The sequence below is a fragment of the Triturus cristatus genome, chromosome 4_2 (assembly GCF_964204655.1).
Source record: "Triturus cristatus chromosome 4_2, aTriCri1.1, whole genome shotgun sequence".
In the NCBI taxonomy this organism is placed as follows: Eukaryota; Metazoa; Chordata; class Amphibia; order Caudata; family Salamandridae; genus Triturus; species Triturus cristatus.
In genome coordinates, this window is record NC_140586.1 from 9,297,842 (window position 1) to 9,323,390 (window position 25,549).

Below are 25,549 nucleotides of genomic sequence, written 5' to 3' on the forward strand. Positions count from 1 at the left end.
CTCCCTTGAGCCGTTGGAGCCGACGGGCTCATGGTTACGCACCTGCGCGCTACGAGAGGTACTTTACCTGATAACGATTTTAGCAGCTTACACAGCAACCCTACACACTTTCCTACTCCCTGCTGACCAGAGGCAACTACCTCGAAACACGTGTCCAAGGATGGCTAACGCTACTCATACTTGCATGCATTATACGGGCATAGGCGTACTCGCCGACGCTGACCTCAGGGACCATTTTTCATTGGGGTAACACGCTTGGTAGGTGGAGCAGTGTGCGACCAATTAGACTTAACTTTATTTTCAGGCTCCCTTGAGCCGGTGGAGCAGACGGGCTCATGGTTATGTACCTGCGCGCTACGAGAGGTACTTTACCTGATAACGATTTTAGCAGCTTACACAGCAACCCTACACACTTTCCTACTCCCTGCTGACGAGAGGCAACTACCTCGAAACACGTGTCCAGGGATGGCTAACGCTACTCATACTTGCATGCATTACACGGGCATAGGCGTACTCGCCGACGCTGACCTCAGGGACCATTTTTCATTGGGGTAACACGCTTGGTAGGTGGAGCAGTGTGCGACCAATTAGACTTAATCGTGGAGGACCCCTCCTCATAATAGGATGTTCTTGACAATGTACATCGGGAGATAGAGTTAATAGCAGTCGGAGGTGCAGCACCCAGCCGCTGAGTTGGTTGCATCGGAAAGGTGAAGATAGGTTCAAGCAGGTCCTGTGAGAAGCGTCGGGCTGCGTGAAAGATCAGTGTCAGGTAGATCCAACAGTGACGGGCGAGGTGAGACACCCCCAGGGTCCGAGTGGCCCGAGGAACCAGAGCGCCGCACCATAAGGAGATCACCGGAAAGTGACTCTGACGTCAGCTGATGAGCTGGGCCCAATGGTGAGTCTGAGCGGTTGCGCTGTGGCCAGGAGGCGGGACTTTCTGGTTGGTACCTCCAGCACCGGTAGTGGGAGATGGATTCCGGGCGTTGAGCTTTAAGGGGCGCTCCTCTGTCGCCCATGTCCATGCTTCTTCAGGGGAATCAAAGAAGAGGGTTCTATTTTGGAATACGACCCGTAGGCGAGCCGGGAAGAGGAGCCTGTATTGTATGTTGAGAGCGCGTAACTTCTGCTTGACTTCCCCAAACGATCGGCGTTGGCCCTGTACCACACGAGTATAGTCAGGGAAGAGCATAATAGTCTGGCCGTCATGCTTGAGGTGTTGTTGCTTACAGGCTTCGGTCAGTACAGAGTCCCTATCCTTGAAGTTGAGGATTCGCATTATTATCGGTCTGTGGGGCGCTCCCGGTGGTGGTTTGGGCGCAAGTGAGCTGTGTGCTCTTTCGATCGCAGACCATGGGGAGAGGGAGCCCTCAGACATCCATGAGCGCAACCAGTGTTCCACGAGGTCTGCCGCCTGGCCTTGCTCCACACCTTCCGGAAATCCCACCAAGCGAAGGTTGTTGCGGCGGGACCTGTTTTCAGCATCTTCGGCCTGTCGGTGAAGCTCCTGGGTGTGGGATCGGAGGCGGGCGACCTGGTCCTTCAGTTGTTGGACCTCGTCCTCCACGGTGGAGATACAGGTTTCAGTTTCTTTAATCCGGGCCGTGACATTACGAAGGTCTTGCCGGATGAGGGTCACAGCAACCCGGACTTCAATAATCTTTCCCTCCACTGATGTTTGTGAGGTATGGATAGCCTGGAGGATAGTGGACAGATCTGCAGGTGAGGGGGGGCTTCCTTGTCCGCAGTTCCCCCAGCCGCCCCGGAGTCCGTGGTAGTGAATCGGTCCATTTTGGTCTGGGTGGTGGGGGTCCTTGGTACCCATGGCCGTCGTCCATCAAGACAGGAGGTCCAGATGGGATTTTGGCGCCCAGACGGGAGGAAGGAAGATTGAAAGAGGATTTAAAGAAGATTGAAGATGGGGGAGAGGGCCCCGCCGCTCCGAACCTTGCTGTCCGACCGACGGCCGATATCCCTTTCCGTAGGTCCACCCACGGGACTGGTTCAGACGTGCAGGTTCCCACAGAGAGCAGGGGTCAACACTGGAATCAGGGCGCAAGGCCAGCAAAGAAGAGGGGTAGGGCACAGCCCTCAAGATGCACAGGGAGCGGGGCGGAGACGGAGTGGAGAGCAAGGGGATCTCTTACAGACTGTCACCCGATGCAGTGACAAATACTCTCCCAAGAGGCTCCGTCCGCCAGGTCCGCAGCAACCCACAAGAAGGAAGCAGTCTCCCTACCCAGCGTCGCTGCTCGAATCAGCAGCTGGGGCGCCCCTCACACAGCGCCAGTGAACCGGGGAGTGTTGCAGGCCAAAGGGCTGCCTTGGGCAGAGTCCACAGCCGGGGCCACTGTTGCCAGCCAAAAGAGTGGTACATCCGGGGACCTCAGGACATAGAAGGGAAAGGGGGGGGAACTCCCCAACGCCCGATTGACGGCCGAGCCCCCCCGCACCCGGGATCAAGCGGGCACCCAGGCTCCTCACCTCTCAGTCTGCAGCCGGGCAGTGCAACAGTCTGTCCCCAGGCCTCGCGCCCACTCCCGGTGCGCAGTCACTTCCTGGGAGGGGGGGGGGCCCATGTCCAGTGCAGGACCCCTGCAGTGGCGATCCGGCCCTCGTATAATGGTGTGGGGAGGGGGGCGTACGGTGGGATCACGCACCCCTTCTGCCACCGTCCGACTGACAGCAGAACTCACAGCCACACCAGGCCGCCAGTCACAGGCCCAGATCGCAGGCCCAGTAACTCATGAGGGCTCCCACCAGGGCAAAGCAGCACAGGAGCCTCGGGGAGAAGCAGCACTCCTCTCCCCTCACCGCCGCCCGGTCGACGGCCGATCGCGCATCGGCCGCACATCGCAGCACCTCTGGCACTCAGGTCTGCCCCAGGATGCGCGGTGGATAGGCCCTCTCCAGGCGTTCCTCAACGCCTCTCGTCCAGGTGGGTACTCTCTGCTGCCAGAGGGGAAAGCGGCACTGTTAAATCCAGCCGGGGTGGCGCCGACAACTCTCTGGGATCCCTCTCCCTCCGGGGCACACTAGGGGAAATCCCGGAGTTCAGGGCCTCGGAGCAGGCCGGAAGATCGCCACGATGGAGCTGCCATCTTTGGATCGCCGCAAGGCCGGATACTCAGCAAGGGACGCCTGTGGCCCTTCTATAGAAGGCTCGAGGATTGAGGACAGGCAGGCAGGCGGGGTACAAGGTAGGAACTCCCTGATGGCGATGGATGTAGGAGCGGATGACGGAGGGGTCCGGAGTACTTCTAAAGTGCGACCTTCATCTTGACGCTCTTGGCCACGCCCCCTGATAGGTATAGTGAACCTATATCTTAAGTAAGTGGCGCAAGCACCAGCTTACGCAGTTTGCTGTAGCAGGCTTGTGTCAATTTGCATGATCTCTCATGGGTGGCATAATACATGCTTCAGCCCATGGGAGGCCTCTTGGGTACCTATGCCCTGGGTACATGGTGTACCATATACTAGTGACTGATAGGGGTACCACAGTATCCAATATGGAGTGCACCTAAAGTACATACATAGCAATTTAAGGGAGAAAGCAGATAGACTGGGGTCCTGATTAGCAGGATCCCAGTCAGACTAGTCAAAAACCAGCAAAACCAGTAAAAAAGTGGGGGTAACCATGTAGTCAGATCCTACCTTCCTACACCGACTAACACCTTGACCACAAATGGAGCATATAGCAACGTTCTCCTCCTTACTGCTAACTGAAAAGAAGTCCCAAACTGGGGAGGTGAACTTTCTGGTGCTGCTGGAGTTGCCACTTGCAATGCCGGATGAACTGGAAGGTGGGCGTGGTGGAGTTGTAGGTCGTTGCTGGGCCTTTGCAAATACAAAAATGGAAGCTGCAAGTGGTGTTGGTGTTATCTGTGTTGGTGGTATTCCTGCCACATCCCTCACAGCAGTTTGGGATGGGCTATTGTCAGTCTCCACTGGGGCGGGGGCTGATGTCCATGATGACTGGCTCGTCATCATCCTCCTCTTCTACACCTACCTCCATAACTCTAAGGCTTTCTGGAACCTGAAAACACAAAAGATGAGAGAGGCATCGTTATGAAGGAAAACTTCGTCGGGTTGAAATCCCACAGATGATGGAGGACGGCGAAGACACAAATGGCCAGTCTTTCAACTAGATGATTTTGTAGATTATTTTATTCATAATTAAATACACAACAGCTAACACGTTTCACCCTTGTGGGCTTCTTCAGGGCTGCAATTGACAATACAGACATAATCAACAAAACAATACTATTTAAAAAAAATACTTTCAGAATATTGTTTACAAAAATATTAGTCACACAACAAGAATATGACTATGATAAACAACCATATATAAAGTGCAAATGTGCAGCACGACCAAGACAACATAATTAGTGCAAGAGTCAAACATTGTGTCCTATTAAAATATATACATTTTGGTTACACAGTTTATATACATTGATTTGTCAGACAGGAATATCGCCACACTGGGGGACCTTGTTTATTTGTTTCTTTAAAAAAAGGGAATGACTGCACGTACCACAGCACATTTTGAACATGCATGTTACGGCCACTTAGGGTCAAGAAATGGCTCACCAAGGAAAGAAGGAAGGAACAAAAGAAGTAGAATGAAAGAATACTCATTGTATACCAAAGGTTCAGGTAGACTTACAAAACAGGAGGTGAAAGAGAATGAAAAAAGAATGCAAATTTGAAAATTTAACAAGAGAAAAGAAAACTTGGATGCCATGAATTTAAAAAAGAAGAAAAAGAAACCCAAAGCAAAAACAAGAAGACAAGTGGAATACAACTAAATCCGACAAACAACAAAATTAAATACAACTACAATAAAGGCACAGACACTCAATCTTAACTACGTCATAGGTACCACTCATAGATCGTATTTTAGTCAGACAGTCTATTACCCACCAAATAAGTTGTTCATACCATCGAAGATGGTGTCCAAAAAGCGATGGCCCAATTTGGTTGGCACTTTTTTAAGTGTTAAGTTTCGGTCGTAGAGTCTGAAAAAAGGGGACAGGGCACAAAACCGATAAGAGTTTGAGTTCCAATTACGAAAACATGAGTCAAGCGTGCACTCACTCTCTTAAAGAAAATAGAAAACACAATGTACCTGAAAAAGTATTTCCAATGTATGCTGGTCCGTAATAACTTATCCCATTTAGGGACATAGGTGTATTGCGCGCTCAATCGCCAGCCTGCAGTCAAAGTGAATACGCACAGTTACACAGAGAACAAAAATCTACTTAAGCTAGAAACATTCAGTTGTAGACAAAGACTAGGCACACTAGTCCAATACCGGTTAAGGGTTTCTAGTCACAAATAGTTTAACACGTCTAACCTCCACCATGCCCTGCATATCGGCAAGTCGATCAGCAAAACATTAATGTTGTAGACACGCTTCGTCATTGAGTTCATTACACTAACTGTCTACACATCAATAATGATGTAGATGCGTACGTAATATTTAAAGTACATTACTCAATATCATTTTTGCGGTGCTAAAATATAGAGCGCCAGGAAGCCCAATTGAATCACAGGTAAAACACTGACATTGAAAATGTTCATTGCGCCAAGTAAAAACACCCAAATACTTCTTTGTTGAACATTACCTCTTCATGTGGCCATAGGGGAGACTTGTGTACATTGCTCAATCTCATTTTGGCGGTGCTAAAGTATAGAGCACCATGAAGCCCAATTAAATCACAAGTAAAACACCAAAATTTAAAGTGCCCATCGCGCAGAGTAAAAAACGCCCAAGCACGTCCTAGTTAAACATTACCTCTTCACGCAGCAGTAGGCGAGACTCGTGTCACGTCCAGAGTTACAGGAAAATTCCTTGCCAAACACAACCGAGTTTAAATAGCCAAGTAAATTGAACGACTTGGATCAGCAGTGATATCACTAGATGAATAAGTAAAAACTAGACTACCGACCCCGGCATCCATGTTACATTTCCCAACGGTTAAATGGCACGTCCATTTCTAAGCATGTGTCTTTCCCAATTTGTAATGGTAATTTAAATTGGTGGACTGCTACTTCATAATTTCCATAAAATACTAAATATAGTTATTAAGCACTCAACTATTTCTAAAAGCATTTCATTTACAAATTAAACTACTCTTGCCAAAACAAAGAATTGAAAGGACTCGAACCTTGCAAGTACATATACTGACGACCCCTGCTCAATAAGCTGTGCTACCTGAATCCTATTGCGAAGGGTAGAGTTCATGACCTGCTATTATACGTGTTCGTCCTATTCTTAATCCAGGAACCGATACAGAAATTTATTTCAACAAATTCCACAAAAGAAACCACTCTCCAAAATATTGTGATGTAAGAAAAGAGAATTTTTTTGTTTTTTTTATAAATCGAAGGGATGGAGGGAATCAAATAGGTACAATGATCAGCCCTGCTCAAAGTGCTGTGCTACCCTGGCCCCGCTGACTGAACATTCTTTCTTGGCCTATTTCATAGATGGCTTTCTGGAACCTTCCTTTTCCCTAGCCTTCTCTCGTGGCGTGTCTCACTCTTAGACTGAGGTGGTGACATCCAATTGGCATCTGGATCATCAGAAGGGGGCTTGCAGAAGAACTCGATGGACTAACCCTCCTTTTCCTTGCTGCAGATCTGTAAGACAATGGATCTTCTGAAAGAGTGGCTTGACTTATTCCTCTGCAGGAAGCTTTATCTCCTGAACTGCCCCTACTTCGGGAAGAACTACTACTATTGGGGACGGTGGTTGCGGCTGTTGCGCCTGTTGTCCACTTATCTGAGTTTCCTGTGTTGATTTAGTACTACTTTGCCATAACAATAAGTAAATTTTAACATCACTGCTCGTCGGCATTGTTGTGATTAGACTGCTGCTTCTGTGACAGACATGGGCTTGGGCCTAGGTTTAAGGGATGGGTCCACTGATGCAGGGGTGCTGCTCCCAGCTTGCTCCCCGGACACCGCTGCTGGAGGCATGGTTTTTGGTTTCCCCCAAAAAATCTTGAGCGGCACACCAGTCTTGAGAAGTGAAAGTTCCTTCTTCTCACTGGCAACTTTCTCGGTACTGGCAGGCCTGGTACTTTCCTTTGGGGACATCTTCAGATGTCAGCAGCACGCAGTAGCACAAATTGAAGAGAGAAGTCTGTCTTTGGCCACAAATCATGTGACGTGCGCAACAGGACTTATGTCTGGCAGTACAACGGGTGATGATGACAACTCCCCCTCAGTTTTTTGTGCACCTAAAAGCAAAGAAGCCAGAAGAACATCAGTGAAACGTGGCATTTGTTGTTGTGGTTCAATTACTACTAGTAAAAACAAATATAATATATAACTTAGTGTGTGATCACACTTGTTAGTGTTATTATTAATATTATTAAATGTTATTAACTCAGTTTAGTTATTAAAAAAGCATAACAACAGTGTAGCCATTTGTAAGACTTTGACAACAAGTGCTTTCATGGTTTACTGTGTACACTCAGGAAGGAGGATAGTAAAGAAGAAGAACAAAACTAAAAATGTAACGGAACCTGTTTAGCATGGTGCATCACGTGGGATGCAGCATTCATGGAGCTGCGCTGGCAATTGGGATGGAAGCAGTAAGCGAAGAGGAATAAAGGAAAGACATGCGTGCCTAAGGGAAAAGCAGCACACTAAATACCACCACAACAAATGGCCACCACAAGCAGGAGGCCTGGAAACAATGAACCCAAGCAGGCCTATATGGCCAGACAAAGGAGGCATGCTAAACAACACAGCTTTAATGCAACAATGCAAAAACGAAAATCTACATGGCTAAAAAAAGGTTTGCAAGATAGACAGCAACCACATCACACACATCCAACAAAGACATTTATTTAACACACTTCTCGTCAGTAGCAGCAGCAGAAGCACAACGCACTTTATCCCGCACATAGTCACTTTGCCTCAGACCGGCAGGCCCATCGGGACTACACCTCCCAACATTACAAGCGCCAGGAGGTGCCAACGCGGTTTGTCTGCGCCAGGTGGTGCATAAAAGTGGTAGCGGGCTCCCGCAGCACGGGCTTGCCCGGGCCAAGGGCGGGCCCGTCTGCGCCCGTCCCCGACTGCACGTGGCTGAGCTGGGCCAGGTCCTTTGGCTGGATTCCAGATTTGTTGCATTTGCCTAGTTTGAACGTGACACCTGTTTAAATGTAAGGAGATGGGGAAACGTAAAACCACTATGCCCACTGCTAAGGAACGCCCATTAACTACAACAATTACCAGTTTCTTGACGACTACAATGGGGGCTATTAATAGTGAGATTGAGTCTGTGGAGGAGAGACTGGGGGTCACAAAACGAGCACTACACACTGGTACATTACTGGAGGCAGAGCCTGGTCACGTGCCGGAGTGCACAGGTGACGGTGATCACCAGAAGAACACTGACCAAGCCATGGTACTTAATGGTCCTGAATCACGCAGAAATGTAAACAATACCAGTGTCACTCAACAAGGGTTTTTTTTAGACACCGTCTGCCCACCAGGTCGAAAAAATCTAAGGCATGTGGCAAGCCCAAGAAAGATGCATTGCCCCCGGTAACTCAAAAAAAAACTCTGGCACCCACTGTAAGGAGGACAGCAAGGGCTTTAGACCCAGAACTTGTTGCAGGGTCTAAAGATAATGAGCCTTTAGGGGATTCATCGCTGCTTATACCTCTCATTAGCTCACTGGAGGTAGTTATGAAGTCACGTTTGGAACCATTCTTAGGGTGTTGAACAACATTGATGTGTCACTAAAAATATTAATTGGCTCAAGTCTTTCCAAATTACTCCTAGTCAGAGTACTTTACGTAATCCAACCCCTAATCTTGATGTATTTTACACAGCCTCTCCTTCCTTGGTACCACCTGCAAAAGACTGTCTTCTCAACACTATTGATACCTTAACACGTTCGGCCAAGTTGCAGAAAAATTAAGCCTGTGCGTTGGTTGGTGGTCAGCCAGATATAACATCTGGGCAAAAGGAGAATGGCGGGTCCAAACTTGTTGACCGGAAAAATGATGAGATCTACCCCCCTCCCCCCCGGCTACTCCTTATGTAATCCTCCTTAAGAATGTGCCATCCCTGACACCCAATAAGGAAGAAGATTGGAACAAGTTAAAGAATAAAACTATGCATTAGCTGGTGAAAGCAGCAGACTGGTCAAAAACCGATGAGTTGTATTACAATGTAAATATTGTTGAACGGGTTTCATGGGTGGGTACACAGACTAAAACAGAGTCAGGTGATTGCATTGTTGTAAATTTTAGGAATAGGTCACTAGTTCATTGTCTCATGGACAGGCTCTTTAGGCGTAATAATGCAAATGGTCCCATTGAACCAGTGCCATTGGGGTACTTTTACAAGCCACAAGCATATATGGGACATGGGCCTGTACCTATAGCTGCTAAAACATTGCATGATTTTGTAATTCCAACATCTAACCGGTTTTCACTCCTAGATTATGTGGACCGACTAAACTCTTTGGCCATTGGTGGTGCTAGACAAAATAAGCACTACTTAAAATATATATTGCCTGATGTTCGCGTGTGTGGTATGGACAATTTATCATCTCCTGTCACGCTCCAGGTAGTTAGCTTTAATTCTCCTGCCCCAATGGAGTCATCACTACTTCCTTCTAATGTTAAGTTGCAAGGAGAGCTGGCTGTGGAACTATATGACATGGCTATGGTGTCGCAGGATGGTTGTGAGCCAACTGTCCATCGTACAGAGGGAGCCCTTGGTAGCTACAATAGTACAAATGTCTACCGCAGTCTCTTTTGGGACATTGCGGGCTTATTAAACAAGTTAAAATCGGAACAATGGGTTGCTTTCATTGCAAAATATAGCATTATATGCTTGCAAGAAACTTGGATGAGAGAGCCCGCATATATTAATGGTTATGTTTCTATTCACACACCAGCTAACAAAGCCTTAGGTGGTCATTCCAAGGGAGGATTACTAACCTTGGTTTCACCAACATTGACTGGTAGAATAGGTAAGACTCAGCTTCATTCACCACATTTTCAGATTATTAACATCCTCTTTAGAAACAATGTGATTCCGATTCTTGACTTTTATCACAATAATTTTAATATTAAAAATACCAATATTGCCCAAGAACTGAAAAATACACTGTGTTAACACATTCAGGAGATAGACATGGATTTTGTAGTCCTTTGGGGGGGGGGGGGGGTGACTTCAATTGTAAATTATGCCCCCTATCAAAACAGTCTGCATGTCATTAAGTGCAAGGGGGCAGTGAAGGTGGTTGCCATTTTTATCATCACCCCTGTGGGAATATTTTTAACTCTTTATTGTCAAAATTCTCTCTTTCGCTTACTCTTGACCTTATCAAAACAGATGGCATTGAACTAGTCTCATATGTTGGGAGAGGCAAGGGTACCTTAATTGATTTTATCGCTTTTTCTGAGTATTTTAATCCGCAAGCTGTGATTTTTACCATATATAAAGTCTGTTTTCGTGACCATTACCCTTTATCACTGGAGCTAGAGATTCAAAATGATGATCAAACTACACCTGTTAAATCATGCTCAATAACTTTTGTTAAAAATAAGGGGTTACTACGCAAGTGGTCCACTGTAAACCCCGATCTTGTCTTATGCCAGATTATAACATCTAATTTGGGACAAGTCTTAGACTGTCTGGAAGATAGCATAAACCCTCCAGCCATGTTAACATCTTTTGTGGCAATAACTGAGACTGTTAACACCTTACTAACTTATAACCATAATATAAGACTCCGGTGTAAAAAAATTGGTTTAACAGTGACTGTACACATTTTCATAATAAATTAATTAAAAGGCAAGACCTCAAGATAAATTGAAGGTTAAACAGCCACGTATTGAATATAAACAGGCACTAGAGAGATGCAAGGTTAGAAATTAGACGGGAACCTTGTGAACAACTTCATGCAGCGTGCCAGAGTAAAGATTCTAGACTATTCTGGCAAATTGTCAACCAGGACTATTTTCACAGTTCCAACAATGGTAATATTGATGCCACAATAATGCCAGAAACCTGGGTAGAACACTTCTCTGGTCTATACAAACATTATAGTGAGCCTCACCTTAGTGCCAAACTTAATTATGGGGTATCAACTCAGGCACACCCAACAGTAGATGAGGTAGAAAGGGCCCTAATTCAGACCGTGAAGAGTAAGGGCTCTGGCCCCGATGGTGTCTCTGCGGGCCTGTTTTTAGCCAACCCATCTCTGTGGCTTCCTTTGTTAGCAAACATTCTAAGTTGTTACGTGTCCCAGGGCGCCCTGATTCTTGGAGAACTGTGATGATAGTTCCTATTTTAAAAAAAGGAGACAGGTCGGAACCCTAAATGTTATAGGCCCATATCTTTAATTGATTGTACAAGTAAGTTAATGGGCAGGGTAATACTAGAGCGGTTGGAGGACTGGGTAACAGATAGCGGGAGGTTTTCAGATATTCAATATGGCTTCAGGAGAGGCATGGGCACGGTTGAACAATGCCTCAGTCTGCACCTGGTCATAGGTAAATATACTCTAGCCAAGCCTGGATCTCTTTATCTTGGGTTCATGGACTTGACGTCTGCTTTTGACTGGGTGCAGAGAGGAAGGCTTTGGGAAAAGATGTTGAATATGGGCATTGAACCACCCATTGTGCATTTTGTATTAGCCATGCACCAAGATGTGACGGGGAGAGTTTGATATGGGGCAGGCGGCGAACTTACGGCGCCGATAAAAATGAATCACGGGGTTCGCCAAGGTTGCGTTCTCGCACCTTTTTTATTGTGCCTGTATACAAATAATCTAGAAAGCTATATCAAACAGGGGAATGTGAATGCTCCCCTGATAGGCCGCAGGCTGTTACCTGCATTGTTATATGCAGACGACTGTGTCTTAATTTCCAGGACTGGGATGGGGCTGCAGAGGCTTTTAACCAGGTTTAATGATTTTATGAATGACCTTGGCCTGAAGACTAATGTAGGGAAAACTTATACTGTGGTGGTGGGTAAATCCCCCACCAACTTAAAAACGTGTTTTATAAATAATTAAAAATTGTCAGACGTGCCCAGCTTCTCTTATTTGGGAATTCTCTTTGACCCAAAAAGTACATGGCATCATCAAGTAGAATCAAGGATTAGTGGTTTTAATTAAAATCTGGAGGCAATTTTTAGATTTACCCAAAAATTAGGCTCAAAACCCATTAACGCAATTAATATTTATAAAGCCCACACATGCACTGTCACCTTGTATGGCGCTGGAGCCTGGGGTTTTTGTGATGTAGAGGGTTTACAAAGAGCTGAGAATATGTTCATGAAACGTCTGTTGACAGTCCCTAAAAGTACTGCCGCCACTATCTGCCATAGTGAACTTGGCTTGATTGCCTTGGCCTTTCGAATAAAATTGACCCCAATATTACTGTGGCATAACATCTGGGCAAAGGAAGAAGCAGTCCTAAATCGTGCTGTCATCTTAGATTGTTTTTAAATGGAGTACATGAAAAAAATCCCCTGTCTTAGCTATATAAAAGACCAGTTAGAGACCTTGGGGTTGGCTGATTGTTTTTACAATCCAGGGAGTATTGCCATGATACCAAAAGTAAAGCTGAAAAGAGATTTTTTAACATAACCTCACTTGACTAGAGGAAATCTTGAGACGGCAAAAAAGAGGGTTTTAGAACACTCACTGTTAGTGTGTACTCCAGGCATTGAGCCTAACCTTTCTTTCTACTTCACACACACCAAATTGTTTTATCTCGTATGTTTCAGGTTTGGCATCTCATATTTTTTGGTCTCATATCCACGCAATGTATATTGAGATGCCAAACTGGACCTATGCCCATGTGACTCAGTCAGTCGAGAGCACCTTACCATTTTATGTTTTTTTGTAAACTTTATACCAATCCAAGGCGTTCTTTTTTTAATACCCCTTTTAAAATTCCCAAATATAAGAAAGTGTTGGGCTGCATTATATCACCTCCAGCTTTTAAAAGATTAATTTACCTGTCTAATGATCTACAGGTACATCTCCTCGGCTTTTCGGCTATGGGACATTGTTGGAAAATGATTTTATGATCTCATATATATCTTGTGCTCAAGTTTTAAGATGTTTCTTTGTGGAATTAACTGCTCATGATATTGATATTTAGATAACAAACTGCTACTGTCATTGATTTATTATTAGATGTCTGTATTTTTATTTGTAAGTTTGTCTGAAATGTTCTTTATGATGCACTCTTTTATGACTGGTATACAGCTGAATAAAGACTTTTGACTGACTGAACACACACAGTGAAATACACCCCCCCCCCCCCAAAAAAAATCACATTTTGCAATTCAATCCAATGCCATCCATGCCCTAAATGATGATTAAATTCAACGGAAACCACAGAGACAGTTGTTTCATGCACCCATGAGTTGCTCTGGGCCTATTGGTTGGAAAACCCATTGGCAGACTAGGCCACATAGCTAATCATTTCAAGTCAATAATATTGCAAATGTATTAGAAAATGTAATGATCTGTGCTGCATTTTTTGCTGGGTAAAAGAAGAAAAAATTGCATGCAAATCAACAGGCATGGACACAACAAAGAAGGCCTGCAGGCCTAATGCAGAAGCACACTGGCTGCCTTCACAAAATGGCCGCCAGCCACATGGCCAGGCCACCACAACAACAAGAAAGGGAAGACAGACAATGCAGGCCTATGGCATAAGCACACTGGCTATCTTCACAAAATGTCCGCAAGCCACATGGCCAGGCCACCACCACAACAAGAAGAAAGGGAAGACCGACAATGCAGGCCTATGGCAAAAGCACACTGGCTGCCTTAACAAAATGGTCACCAGCCACATGGCCAAGTCACAACAACAAGAAGCAGTAAGCCAAGAGGAACAAAGGAAAGACATGTAGGCCTATGGCAAAAGCAGCACACTAACTACCACCACAAAATGGCCACCAGCCACATGGTCACTCACAGTCACAACAAGCAGGAGGCCTGTAAAACAATGAACTAGAGCCGGCCTATAAGGCCAAACAAAGGAGGCATGCTAAACAACACTGCTTTAATGCAACAATGCAAAAACAAAAATTCACAGGGCTAAAAAAGGTTTGCAAGTTACACAACAGCCACACCACACTCATCCAACAAAGGCATTTATTTAACACACACAAAAGAAGTGAAATACCCCCCCCCCCCCCCCAAACAAAACACATTTTGCAATTCAGTTGAATGCCATCCATGCCCTAAATATTTAAATTCAAAAGACACCACAGAAACAGTTGCTTCATGCACCCATGAGTAGCTCTAGGCCTACTGGCTGAAAGGCCTATTGGTAGACTACTGGGCTAGTGAATTAAATAAATATTGCAAATTGATTGCAGAAGGTGGAGAAAATGTAGTAAACTTAGCAACATGTTTCCATTATAAAAGAAAACTAGTAGAAAAATTACATATAAAGAAACAACGAACTCGGTCCGTACTGGAATACAGGCCACAACAATACATTTAAAAAAACTATGAAATGTACAAAAAAAATTAGGTGCAATGCCCCAATCAAACAAACACCAATTTTCCAACTTACTTCTGAAATCTCAAATCCAAACATCCTCAAATCCAATGATATACGATGCAGCAGACACAAAGAGTGATCCTTCGAGCTCCAAACCCAAATGAAAAGTGAACAGGAGATGGACAAAAGCACTGGGAGGAGCCTGCTGAACAGGAAGTTGGAGACTCTCGGGCACTTTTTTTCTCTTTAAAAAAAAGGTAAAAAAAGAAAAAGGACCCCTTGCACAGAAAAGTACAGCCAAATGTCAATCTGATGAGTTTTTAAACCCAAATCATCATTTCGAGAAGGTTTTGATGCTGCTTGAGAGATTATTCTTCTCCAGATTGCAAATTCTGCGTGTTCAACATCGCGATCTTCACAAAACTTCCGCCGGAAGTCCGATGGCACGCTCGAATGATGTGTTCGTGAACGAACACTCTCGCGGACCGTATGGCCGGCTACCAAAACTCTTGGCGCTGGCGAATGTTGCACCCACGCATGCGAATATGCATTTGAGCGCGCAGACACAAAAAAAACTGCGCTCCGTTGCAGAGGGCTGAGTTTTTCAGTAACTTTGCGTTCTACTCGGAACGCGGAGTTGCCAAACATCCGCGCCCATCATGACTACCAGTTTGTCTTCTCATACAATTCTGGAAGTAACCACTGTAATTGTTTAGCTGTTGCATAGACTGGCTGATCACGTCACCACAGGAGTCGGATTTGGATTAATTTTGGCCATTGTGGCTTTAGTACATCAAAGCAGTGGCGTACCATAAAAGGAGAATTTATTGACTCATTTAAAAAAGGTAGCAATATACTGTCTTTTTGTGACAGAACCACTTCTGTTAGTGTGAAATGCAGTCCAACTGGTGTGGCTTATATTGGTTAGATTATGGAGCACAAGAGTTTGAATCATCTGCAGGCATTCATCTGACTTGGATTCATCATGAATAGGAGGAGGCTGGAAGGAATTGATATTACTTACAGGTACATTTGTCTGTTTTTTTGTTGTTGTACGTGGTAACTGCAAATAGCAGTAGGGATGAAGTACATTTCTTGGTCCACTAATTTTCTTCAATTTCTAAGAAGGATGATATATCCTGTGCATCTGATTTTCTTTGTATCAGAGATATGGCCATTCTGTGGAATGACTAAGTGGATGAAGATGACAAGAATTGTGATCGATATTGTCTATTGCAGCACAAGTGAAAGTGGAGAGTTGAAGGCCTTTGGACACACAACCCTGTCATTGCAGCATTGCTTGTATTGTTTGATAGTTATTGTTGCTGACACTTTTCGAACACACTCATATGACGCGCATACGCCCAATTTGTGCAGTTTGCCAACTAATTCCCGTTTTTCAAGTTTGAGCATTCACCAATCCAATATAAAGAGGTAGTGGAGTATCATTATCTTTTTTGTGACGGATGTTTCCTTTAGGATTTGCCTTATTACACATACTGGTATGATACTGAACAAGCTGTGAGACTGACAAAGCTGAACTCCTCTTATCATTTACTGTGCTGTCAATTGAAATGTTACAACCTTTCTTAATCATTCATATTAGGTTTAGCATAGCATTCCCTACTGACTTTTTTGGGCTGTTTTGCTCAGACTATCCACTAAATCTATCTACTTTAAGTTGAAACATTTCTTTTCGAATAATAATAGCAGCTGCATTGGCCAAGCAGACACCATCCTGAAGAGCATTTTGTTTACGGATACTGAATATATTTTCTCCTATATCGTTTTTGCGTATTAAAAGAATATCCTTACCATTTGGTTAAGCTGTAAGTTCTGGTATGATTGTAGGAATCTTTTCTTTTAATCGTGTGCAGTGTACATATTTGTCGGCATTTTCTACACCTAATTCTGTCATATGACGAACTAAGAGTCATTTGATTTGTGAGATAAAGTAAATACTGGCGATACTTCAGAATTTTATCTTTGAGATAGTTACAATTTCACCTAATGCCATGTCATAGATTATTGTCAATACAGAACAAAGACAAAAGCGAAGGCTTTTGTCTTTGTTCTGTATTTGCCGAAGCTGATTATAAAAACGAACAAGACACTTTTTGTGTTACTTCGATTTCGTCGCAACCATATCACCACCACTTAACTTGCAGAGTACTTTTGAGTCACTTAATGCAACTGCACCATCTCAAACTGGTTTACTCAATTTGTGTACCCACATTTATAAGCTCTGCTCCTGACACTTCATCACAGACGAAACACGTATTTTTCAATTCACCAACTATAAATGAAGCACACGCACACCCTGAAGTACTCTCTTGAAAACTGTCTTGAACTAGTTTAGTTTTTTTTGATAACCTTGCAGGATTGTGTTTGGCAAATTTGTTTCTACACGTTTTATGGAAGTGTCCAGTTTTCTTTCAGCAGTTGTTAAACTACATCATGATTTTTTAACAATTTTGTATTGGTGATTGATGGAAGTCCTTTTATTTCGTCAAAAGCTAGCAGATCATCAAGAAAACGTTTGTACCCAATTCCTTAATCAGAACGTTTACTATTCGCTAGACACACTTCTGGTAAATCTTGTTAACATAATACACACAGATCCCAATAAACCTCAGTTCCAACATGTTGTGTATTGGATGTAAACTCTTCATTAATAATGACAAATCAAACATCTTCCTTTGGTAGACATTTTTACTAATTGACAGCGGATAATCTTTTGACAATTTCAGAAACCTGCAACAGAAAAATTATTTGTTAATATACAAGGGTAGTAAAACATGCTTTTTATTTACATCATAAGGTCTTTACTTACTGGATCCATTAAAAATTTCACATACTTAGTCAGGGGTCAACTAAAATGCAGAATATGTACTGCTTTTGGCATTCCCGACCAGAAAAACATGTGAAATGATGTGATGGATGCCTATCATTAGATTCATAATCGCTATTCAATAATAGTGGTGGCCATTTTCTTTTATGACTTTATAGGGGCAAGGTAGCCATACGATTTTTGGGGTCTATATCTTCACTCATTTTGTACCTTATTATTAATATTAAGCCCTGTGCAAAGTTTCATATTGGTGTCACATTCTGCATGATTCGAACGCTAAGCTGCCTGTCTGCTCATGCCAAACTACCAAGGGGGTGATCAGGGGTTATCTAAAGTGTGCATCCCCCTTTCCTGGACTAGAAGCAAGGGTCCCTATCTGGATAAAGGTACCTACCACTGCCAACTAGAGACCCCCATTTCTAACATACTCTATCTCCCTTTAGATATTGTCTCAAATACCGCAAAGTATCAGATTAAATATGGAAAATTTAGATCCCAGCAATAGTCGGAATGTGACGCTGCAACCACTCCGCAATTAATAAAGCCACAGATGTCTCCTAATTTAACAGCATGGATAATAAAGCACTATCTGGTGCCTGTGATGAAAGTTCTGCGTAATTTCTGTGCTTTAAAGAAACTAAGAGGAAAAACCTGAATAATAAAGAGTTTCCAATTTTGAACAAACCGTTACCAAAAACATCCACCGATAATCTGGGCATGGTGAAGTGATGATGAATCAAAGAAACTGTTGTTACTTAGTTTGTTCTTGTGATGGAGATGTCTTCTCAGAGATTTCACATCTTCTGAAAAACTCCTTGGCAATACTCCCCAAGGGAGGCAGGCTTGAGTAACAGTTCCGAACAAGAAGCTGATTAACATGCTACACCAAAAACTGATGAGGCTTAGTATGACCAAACCTATTCTTAGTTTGAGTATGTGAATCCAAGAAATAGTGTTTAATGAAGAAAAACATTCTAAGAGGCATGCGACAGTCCATTTTAGTGACAGTATGGAAATAAAGATGGCAGTTGACTGCAGTCAACCAGCTTGATGGCCACTTACGTACCGGCAGTAAGGAATTCATGAAATGTGATTCATTGGCTACCTCCTTTGAACATACCTCATTAAATTGTTGTATAATTCTGAGTGTAATTTCCTTTCACTTATTTTTACTAAATTGATAGATTATGTTCACAAAGTTGAATTCTTAAAATTGTTATGTGCATTATAATTAAAAAAACATATTTCTTTCCACAGGCAATTAAGAATAATGCTGGATTTCGAGTGTGGATTCTTTTCTTTCTTGTGATGTGTTCGTTTTCACTTCTTTTCCTAGACTGGTATGATAGTTGATAGTAAGAGAAAAAAAATCAAGTAGCTCTGTACTGTATACATTTTGCACATTGAAGGCAGTATGCACATTGTGTATAGTGTTAACTTCTGTGATATAAATATTATTTAATCTCGAAAGTGTGTGTCTGTTTATATCCAAAATAATTTTTTTGACCTCAACGAAATGTGTGGCAGAATCAAATGAACATGTCAAGATATCTCCAGAAAACAATGTATCCATATACACACACAAACCACCAGTGACGATCATGGTATTCAGTATGTACATTGATGTGTGGTGTCTTTGACAATGGCTGATCCTAAGAAAAGACAAAACCAAAGGAGGAAATGGGCGTAAGTCCATTTTGCAGATAACATGACCCTTCTCAATAGTACTAACGTCTGTGCTATCCTCCTAGAAGAATCAGTTTGTATACCTTCTAAATGAATATTTGTAAGCTCATAAAGCATGCTGTCGCAGATCTTGTCGATTTAGAGATGGACTGGGTTGAAACTTGCGTGCTCTTTTTGAATTTCCATAAAACCAAACCCTATTTTGGTATCTCAATTGATACTGTCTGGTCTTTGTCAATCAATAAGCTAAGTACCATCTCGGAATCAAGGCTGTGCAGCTGATTTTCTTGTTTTGAAAAGAGAGGAAAGGGAAAGTAAAGCATAAAGGTTTATTTGTTTGTGTATTTGGATATCTATTTACACATTTTTGGAAAATGATGACCGAATTTGTTTGTCAACTTAGTGTGATAGAAACAATGCAGAAAGGAGGGATCATACTGCACAGGAACTCTGCATTGATGGCCACCAAGAGCACATTGTTCATTGTCAGCAGCTTGGGGAACAAGGATGCATAGGCTCAAATTGACCTACCTTGAGGAGTGTTATAACCAAGTTGATGCCCCATGAAGGGGAAACTAAATCTTGGGGAATAAAGGAGACTCAGCATGATGTGGAACGCAATGGGTAGCTTGAATTGGGACCTCTTCTCCATTTGTGATGGAAAAGCAGAAATGTCAGCTAATTATTCCCACAGATTTCCCAAATTGAGACGCTTTTTAGATAAGAAACACACACATTCAATAACCTGTAAAATCCTGCTACTAGGAACGAATTTAGCACCAATGCTATGCCTAAGTGGCCTTGGCTAGAAGTCCCCAATCTACTATATACTGTGAAAGAAACCAACTGCTCAAGAGGAATTTTCATTCTTCACTTATCGCGATAAAGGGGGTCTATGTTCTGGTGCACCACTAGTCTGATACAATCTGATTCTATTTTCAATTAAATTTTCAGTACATTCATTTTTTTCCAAACTGATGAGTCAATATACCATGAAAGCTTTGAAAATAACAGGACATATTTACACCAGGTCAAAATTTATTTCAAAATGGACCTTAAGTGATGCATCAAAATTGCTCTGACAATATGAATGGGAAACACAACTATAACTTTTCTGCTTGCCGATGGCCCATCTGAACAAAACTTTTCAAAATCGATTGTAGGTGAATGCATTCTGTTTTTTTAGTTTTAAATCTATTTTATTGAAAGAACACCGTCAATGGTACAAGAGCTTAGCGCCTACAACCCAGCGGCCCGGCGTGTTACTGCGCAGGTATATCAGCAAGGCAAAGCAAAGCAGAAGTCAAAGCAGACACTTCCAACCTAAACACAGCATGCCGCCTACAACCCATCCGGGCCGGCCGCGTCTGAAAGAATGGGGAAGGGGAAATGAACTGTCAAGTACGATCATGAGCTAATGAGCAAAACGCCCCCTTACCTGAAGAAGTGACCAGCTAAGGTCTATAGGCCCTGGAAGGCGCTCCATGTATCGGTTTGAGTCTTTCTTGAATTTCCAAAAAAAGAAGAAAAAAAACAAACACACAAAGCAATTCTGACCGGTTAAGCTATCCGAACTATACTTGCATCGGGCATGCATCTGAATGAACCAATCTTAGAAAGGCGTTTCCAATCGCAGGCATACGCCTTTGAAAGTCAACCACCCCAAGTCGAAGCAAAGGCTAATATACCCGTGAACCACCCCCCCCCCCCCAAAAAAAAGAGGCCACCAAACCCCCCCCCCCCCCGCCTTCCCTGCCAGCAACCCCCCGTTCCATGTCCACCCTGTAGTACTCCCAGTCCCCCTGATGTGACTCCATCTCCCCTCTGTCCCTGGTGTGTCCACTAGGCATAATAAACGTAGATAATGTGGGCAGGTGATCTCTCGAAATTCAGTAGCCAAAAGTGCCAGAAAAGGCTGCCACAACTCTCTATACTTGGAGCCCTCTCCCGCCATGGTCAGCGTGAATTTCTCCATTCCGAGGACGTACCACAAACGATACAGCCAACCCGTGAAGGTCAGGACGGTAGGGGTACGCCAGTGAGTAAGGATGTTCTGTATCGCCGACCCCAGGGCTATTGCCATTTGCCGACCTCTGCGTGATCGAAGCGGATAAGTCAAGGGGTTGGGAAGACCAAGCAAGATGTACGCTGGGAATCGGGGTAGCACAGTGTTAAAGTGTTTATCTACCTCGTCGATCACCTGTGTCCAATAGGGCTGAATATGTTCAGACTCCCACAACAAGTGCACCAGTGTACCTACATGGTCACACCCCCTCCAACACCGAGCCTCCCTTGTGTGGTCCATTGAATGTTGACGTTCTGGGGTGTAGTACCAATATGTGACCACCTTCGTGAGAGTATTGGTGAGCCCCATATGATAAGCTGAATGCCGGGCCATATACTCCTTGTGGCTGAGTGACCTGCCTAGCTCCCTCTCCCAACACGCCCTACCAGGGTTGTGAATGTGTGCAAGTCTAACCTGAAGCATCTTATACAAGTCCGAGTTTAGTTGTTTGTCCGACGTGCGAGTAATGAGCCATCGCTCATAGGGGGAGAAGCGTCTATCCGCCGCCGGACGAACTCGCCCATCAAGCGCCCAATGACGAGCTTGCAAATACCTAAGCTTTTCCGATTTCGGCAGCGCGTATTCCTGTTAAAATTGCTGAAAGGGGATAACCCCATCTACCCCATATAAATGGTACAGGAAACGACAACACGCCGGTTTCCATGCCGCAAAGGCCACCTGGTCCATTCCCGGAGCGAAATCCGGATTGTCCAGTAGAGGAGTAAGCGGGGAGGGAAAGGTGGTGAGGTCGTGCTTAATATTAGTGCGATCCCACACTTCAAGAGGAACCCGGGTTATATAGGAGGCATACAGGTTAAGGGGCCTATGTTGCTTGCGGAGAAAGGGGATCTCCTGCAAAGACCGCGCTGCTACCGCTTGGTCCTCAAACAACCAATGTTTCTCCGATTCCCAACGACTCCATTCGACCAAGTGTCGCAGTTGGGCTGCTTGGTAGTAAAGCTGTAGATCGGGAATTCCCAGACCACCCACCTCCGGGGACAGAGTTGACAACGTCCGCATCATGCGCGGCTTCCGACCGTGCCCAATGAACTGGGCAAGTTCAGCCTGGGTCTGCTGCATCCAACCAGTGGGCGGATGTAGAGGAATGGTGCGATAGAGATAGAGAATTTGGGGCAAAATGGTCATCCTGACCGCTGCAATTTTCCCCAGCCACGAGAGGGGGCTATATTTCCATTGACCAAGTTCCCGACGGATCTTCCGGCGCAGGGAAGCATAGTTGATAGCAACGACTTGCGGGAAAGTGGGCGCCAACTGAATCCCCAGATAGGGAATTATTTCTTGGGCCCATTGAATGGGCAGCAGGCCCAGACTATCTTCCCGGGTGGATCGTGACAGGGAGAGATCAAGGGCCAACGATTTGTCGGCATTGACGTTAAACCCGCGCAAAGGTGCCAGCTCTGCAAGGCATGCCGGCAACGCCGTGCGTGGACTAGATAACGAGATCAGCACATCATCTACGTACAGACTGATGGTGTGGACATATCCCCCGAACCGGATTCCAGAGATCGCTGGGTTTTGCCTAAGCCGCTGGGCCAGCAGTTCCATGTAGGCGTCGAAAAGGAGGGGTGATGGAGGGCACCCCTGCCTGGTGCCCCTCTCTATCGGGAATCTAGTGGACGTGTAGCCGTTCACCCGGACAGAAGCAGACGGAAACTTATAACAATTAAAAATGTGTGTGCTCCAAGTACGGCCAATGAACTCGATCGAATGCCTTCTCAGCATCAATTGTGAGTAGCATATACTCTCCCTCCGTGCGCGAAGCCTTCTCTATTAAATGGAGAGCATTTTTGGTGCGCCGGAATAAAACTCGCTTGGTCCGGGTCAATAAATCCAGGCATGTGGGGTGCGAGACGATTGGCCAAAATCCCTGTGTACAGTTTAAGATCTACGTTTAAAAGGGAAATGGGGCGGTACGCGCCGTACTGAGCCCTGTCCTTCCCCGGTTTAGGGATTACTGCTATGGAGGCCTCTAGAAGATCCTGAGGGATCACCCCGGGTGCGGAAAAGGAATTAAAGAGTTGGGTGAGGAGAGGAGCAAGACGGGTACAAATCTTTTTATAGAAGATGGCTGGGAAGCCATCGGGCTCAGGGGCCTTTGCAAGCTTCAGCTGGGCTATGGCAGCAATTACCTCCTCGACTCGTATGTCCTTTTCTAATAGGCCTGTGCCTGAGTCAGGGCTGGGAGAGTGACAGAGTCCAGAAAGTCGACCCCCTCCGTCCCTTCCAACGGTGAGGCAGTATATAGCGTAGCATAAAAATCGCGAAACGCCTCAGCGATGGCGCCGTCCTCCGAAACTCGCGTGCCGTCTCCTCTGCAGATTTCACGGACCCCCTGCTTCTGTCGGACTTCACGTAACTTGTGGGCAAGAAGGCGCCCGCACCTATCCCCCCGTGTAGAAGGCATGTTTCAACCTCAGGGCCGCAAACACCGCCCTATCCTGATCCAGGGCTGCGAGTTGTTGACGTTTCACTTTTAGCTGACGCCACACACGGGGGGCTCCCGTTCTCTGGTGCATCTGCTCCAGTTCTCTTGTCCGTCGTGTGAGGTCGTCCCATTTACGCCTTCGCTCTGCATTATCTGCCGCCGATATGGCAATGAACTCCCCCCAGAGGACTGCCTTCAGCGCCGCCCACTGTGTAGCCAGAGTCGTGTCAGTGTTAGCGTTATGTGCCAGGAAATCAGTAATGGAGCCCTGTATGTGCGTAACCACGTCTGCTCGATGTAGGAGGGTGTTTCGAAGGCGCCATATCCTAGCAGGTTGTGACGAGGGTGGAAGGGTGAAAATAGCAACCACCGGTGCATGATCGGAGAGTGAGGCAACCCCTATCTCAACCCCTGTCGCTATCGCTCGGACCGAAGTAGATACCAACAGATAATCCAGTCTGGCATAAGTCTTGTGGGCGTGAGAATAGTAAGAGTATGCGGATGGAAACTACGCCACAAATCACAAAGCCCTAGATCCACCATCCGTTCCATCCCCAGTGACGAGAGCGCTCCGGCTTGGTGCGTCCGCTGACAGGATCTGTCCAGTGTATTATCAAAAACAAGATTCAAATCCCCCCCGATAATAATGTGGCGGTCTGTCGTTGCCGTGATGTCAGTTAGAGCGGAGTGGAGAAATTGTTCCTGGCCCTCACTCGGGGCATAGATGGAACCCACAGTGAAAGTCATGGTGGCCAGGGCGAATCTATAGGCCAACAGCCGACCCCTTATTTCTGCCTCTTTCCGCAGGACCTCCCCCTTGAACTGTTGCGCCACCAAAATCTCCACCCCTGCGGACTTGGTAGGGCCGGAGGAAAAGAATTGTGTCGGGAATTTCCGTGATCGGAGACTGTGGCAGTCCCTAGCTAGTAGGTGCATTTCCTGCAGAAGGCATAGATCGGCTTGGGAGTTTAAGACATGATAAAACCGCCCTACGCTTAACGGGGTTGTTGAGACCCCGAACATTGAGAGTTGGTATTTTAAGTGTGGAAGCCGGGATTTATGATGTCTCATGGAGCCAGACTGCATTATCAAGATCTAGAAGAACGCCTGGTGGAAGTGCGGAGTGAGGAGCCTGCTTGTGTGGCGTCAACTGACGGAACCCCGGCAGCCCCCCCCCCCCCGGAGGTGGACATGGAACCCTGACTCTTCCCCCCCCCCCCCCCAACAAAGTCCCCAATACAGAAACAGAAAAAACAACCAAGAAGAAACGTTTGTCGTAACCGTTTGTCGTAACCCATTGTCCTCCACCTCCCGGTGAGTGGAAGGGTGGCATCATGGAGTAGGTGGCCTGCGGTGGGACGCCCCCCTCCCGCCAACGACCCGTGTAGAGAACATTTAACTAGCCAGACCCTCGCTACTACCGGGGTCAGTCAGACTGGGAGCCGGTCAGTTCCGTGGATACTGACTCCAGCGCTGCCTGCTGGCCTTTGAGTATTTCTGCCATTGGGGGTTTCCTGGGGCGCCGTCCCTGCTGACGCCATCTGGGCCGCGAGTCATTGACCTCCATTGGGGGACCGTCGTCTTCGCCGTCACCCTCTGGTAACTCCACTCCCAGCAATCTACTCACCTCGGCCAAGGAGCGCAATTGATAGAGCGTATTGTCAATCCGGAACACCAATCGGAAAGGATGGCCCCAACTGCAAGGAATCTTGCGTTGCTGGGGATGCGCGGTGATTGGCTTGAAGGTCCTGCGTTTGTGCAGGGTGAGGGTAGAGAGGTCCTGGAACAAAACCGGCTGTTGGTCACGGAACAACACCGGGTGTATCTGGCGGGCCTTTCTCATTATATCGTCTTTGGTGCGGTAGTCTTGAACGCACACTAATATGTCCGGCGGCGGGGCGGATTGCGCCCGCGGGGGCCCCACCCTGTGAGCTCGATCAATCCGTAGCTCTGTCTCGAGTGGTCGGCCCAAAATATGATTAAAG

The 25,549-nt window shown here is 45.5% G+C and overlaps 1 protein-coding gene and 1 long non-coding RNA gene across 3 annotated transcripts in view; one reads left to right on the forward strand and one right to left on the reverse strand.

Moving 5' to 3' along the window:
* Positions 1-18,837, forward strand: part of STX18 (syntaxin 18) — a 485,190-nt gene extending 466,353 nt beyond the window's left edge. For both annotated transcript variants that reach the window (XM_085600234.1, XM_085600235.1), the window contains exon 11: positions 18,625-18,837. In XM_085600234.1, coding sequence (XP_085456360.1) covers positions 18,625-18,720 — 96 coding nt within the window. In that variant the 3' untranslated portion in view covers positions 18,721-18,837. The remainder of the gene's footprint in view (positions 1-18,624) is intronic.
* LOC146832809 (uncharacterized) overlaps positions 1-25,549 on the reverse strand; it is a 225,595-nt gene that overhangs the window by 26,832 nt on the left and 173,214 nt on the right. Inside the window, exons 2-3 of the long non-coding RNA XR_014960453.1 lie at positions 5,132-5,216; positions 4,927-5,021 (exon numbers count right to left, since the gene is read on the reverse strand). This is a non-coding gene — a long non-coding RNA (uncharacterized LOC146832809). The remainder of the gene's footprint in view (positions 1-4,926; positions 5,022-5,131; positions 5,217-25,549) is intronic.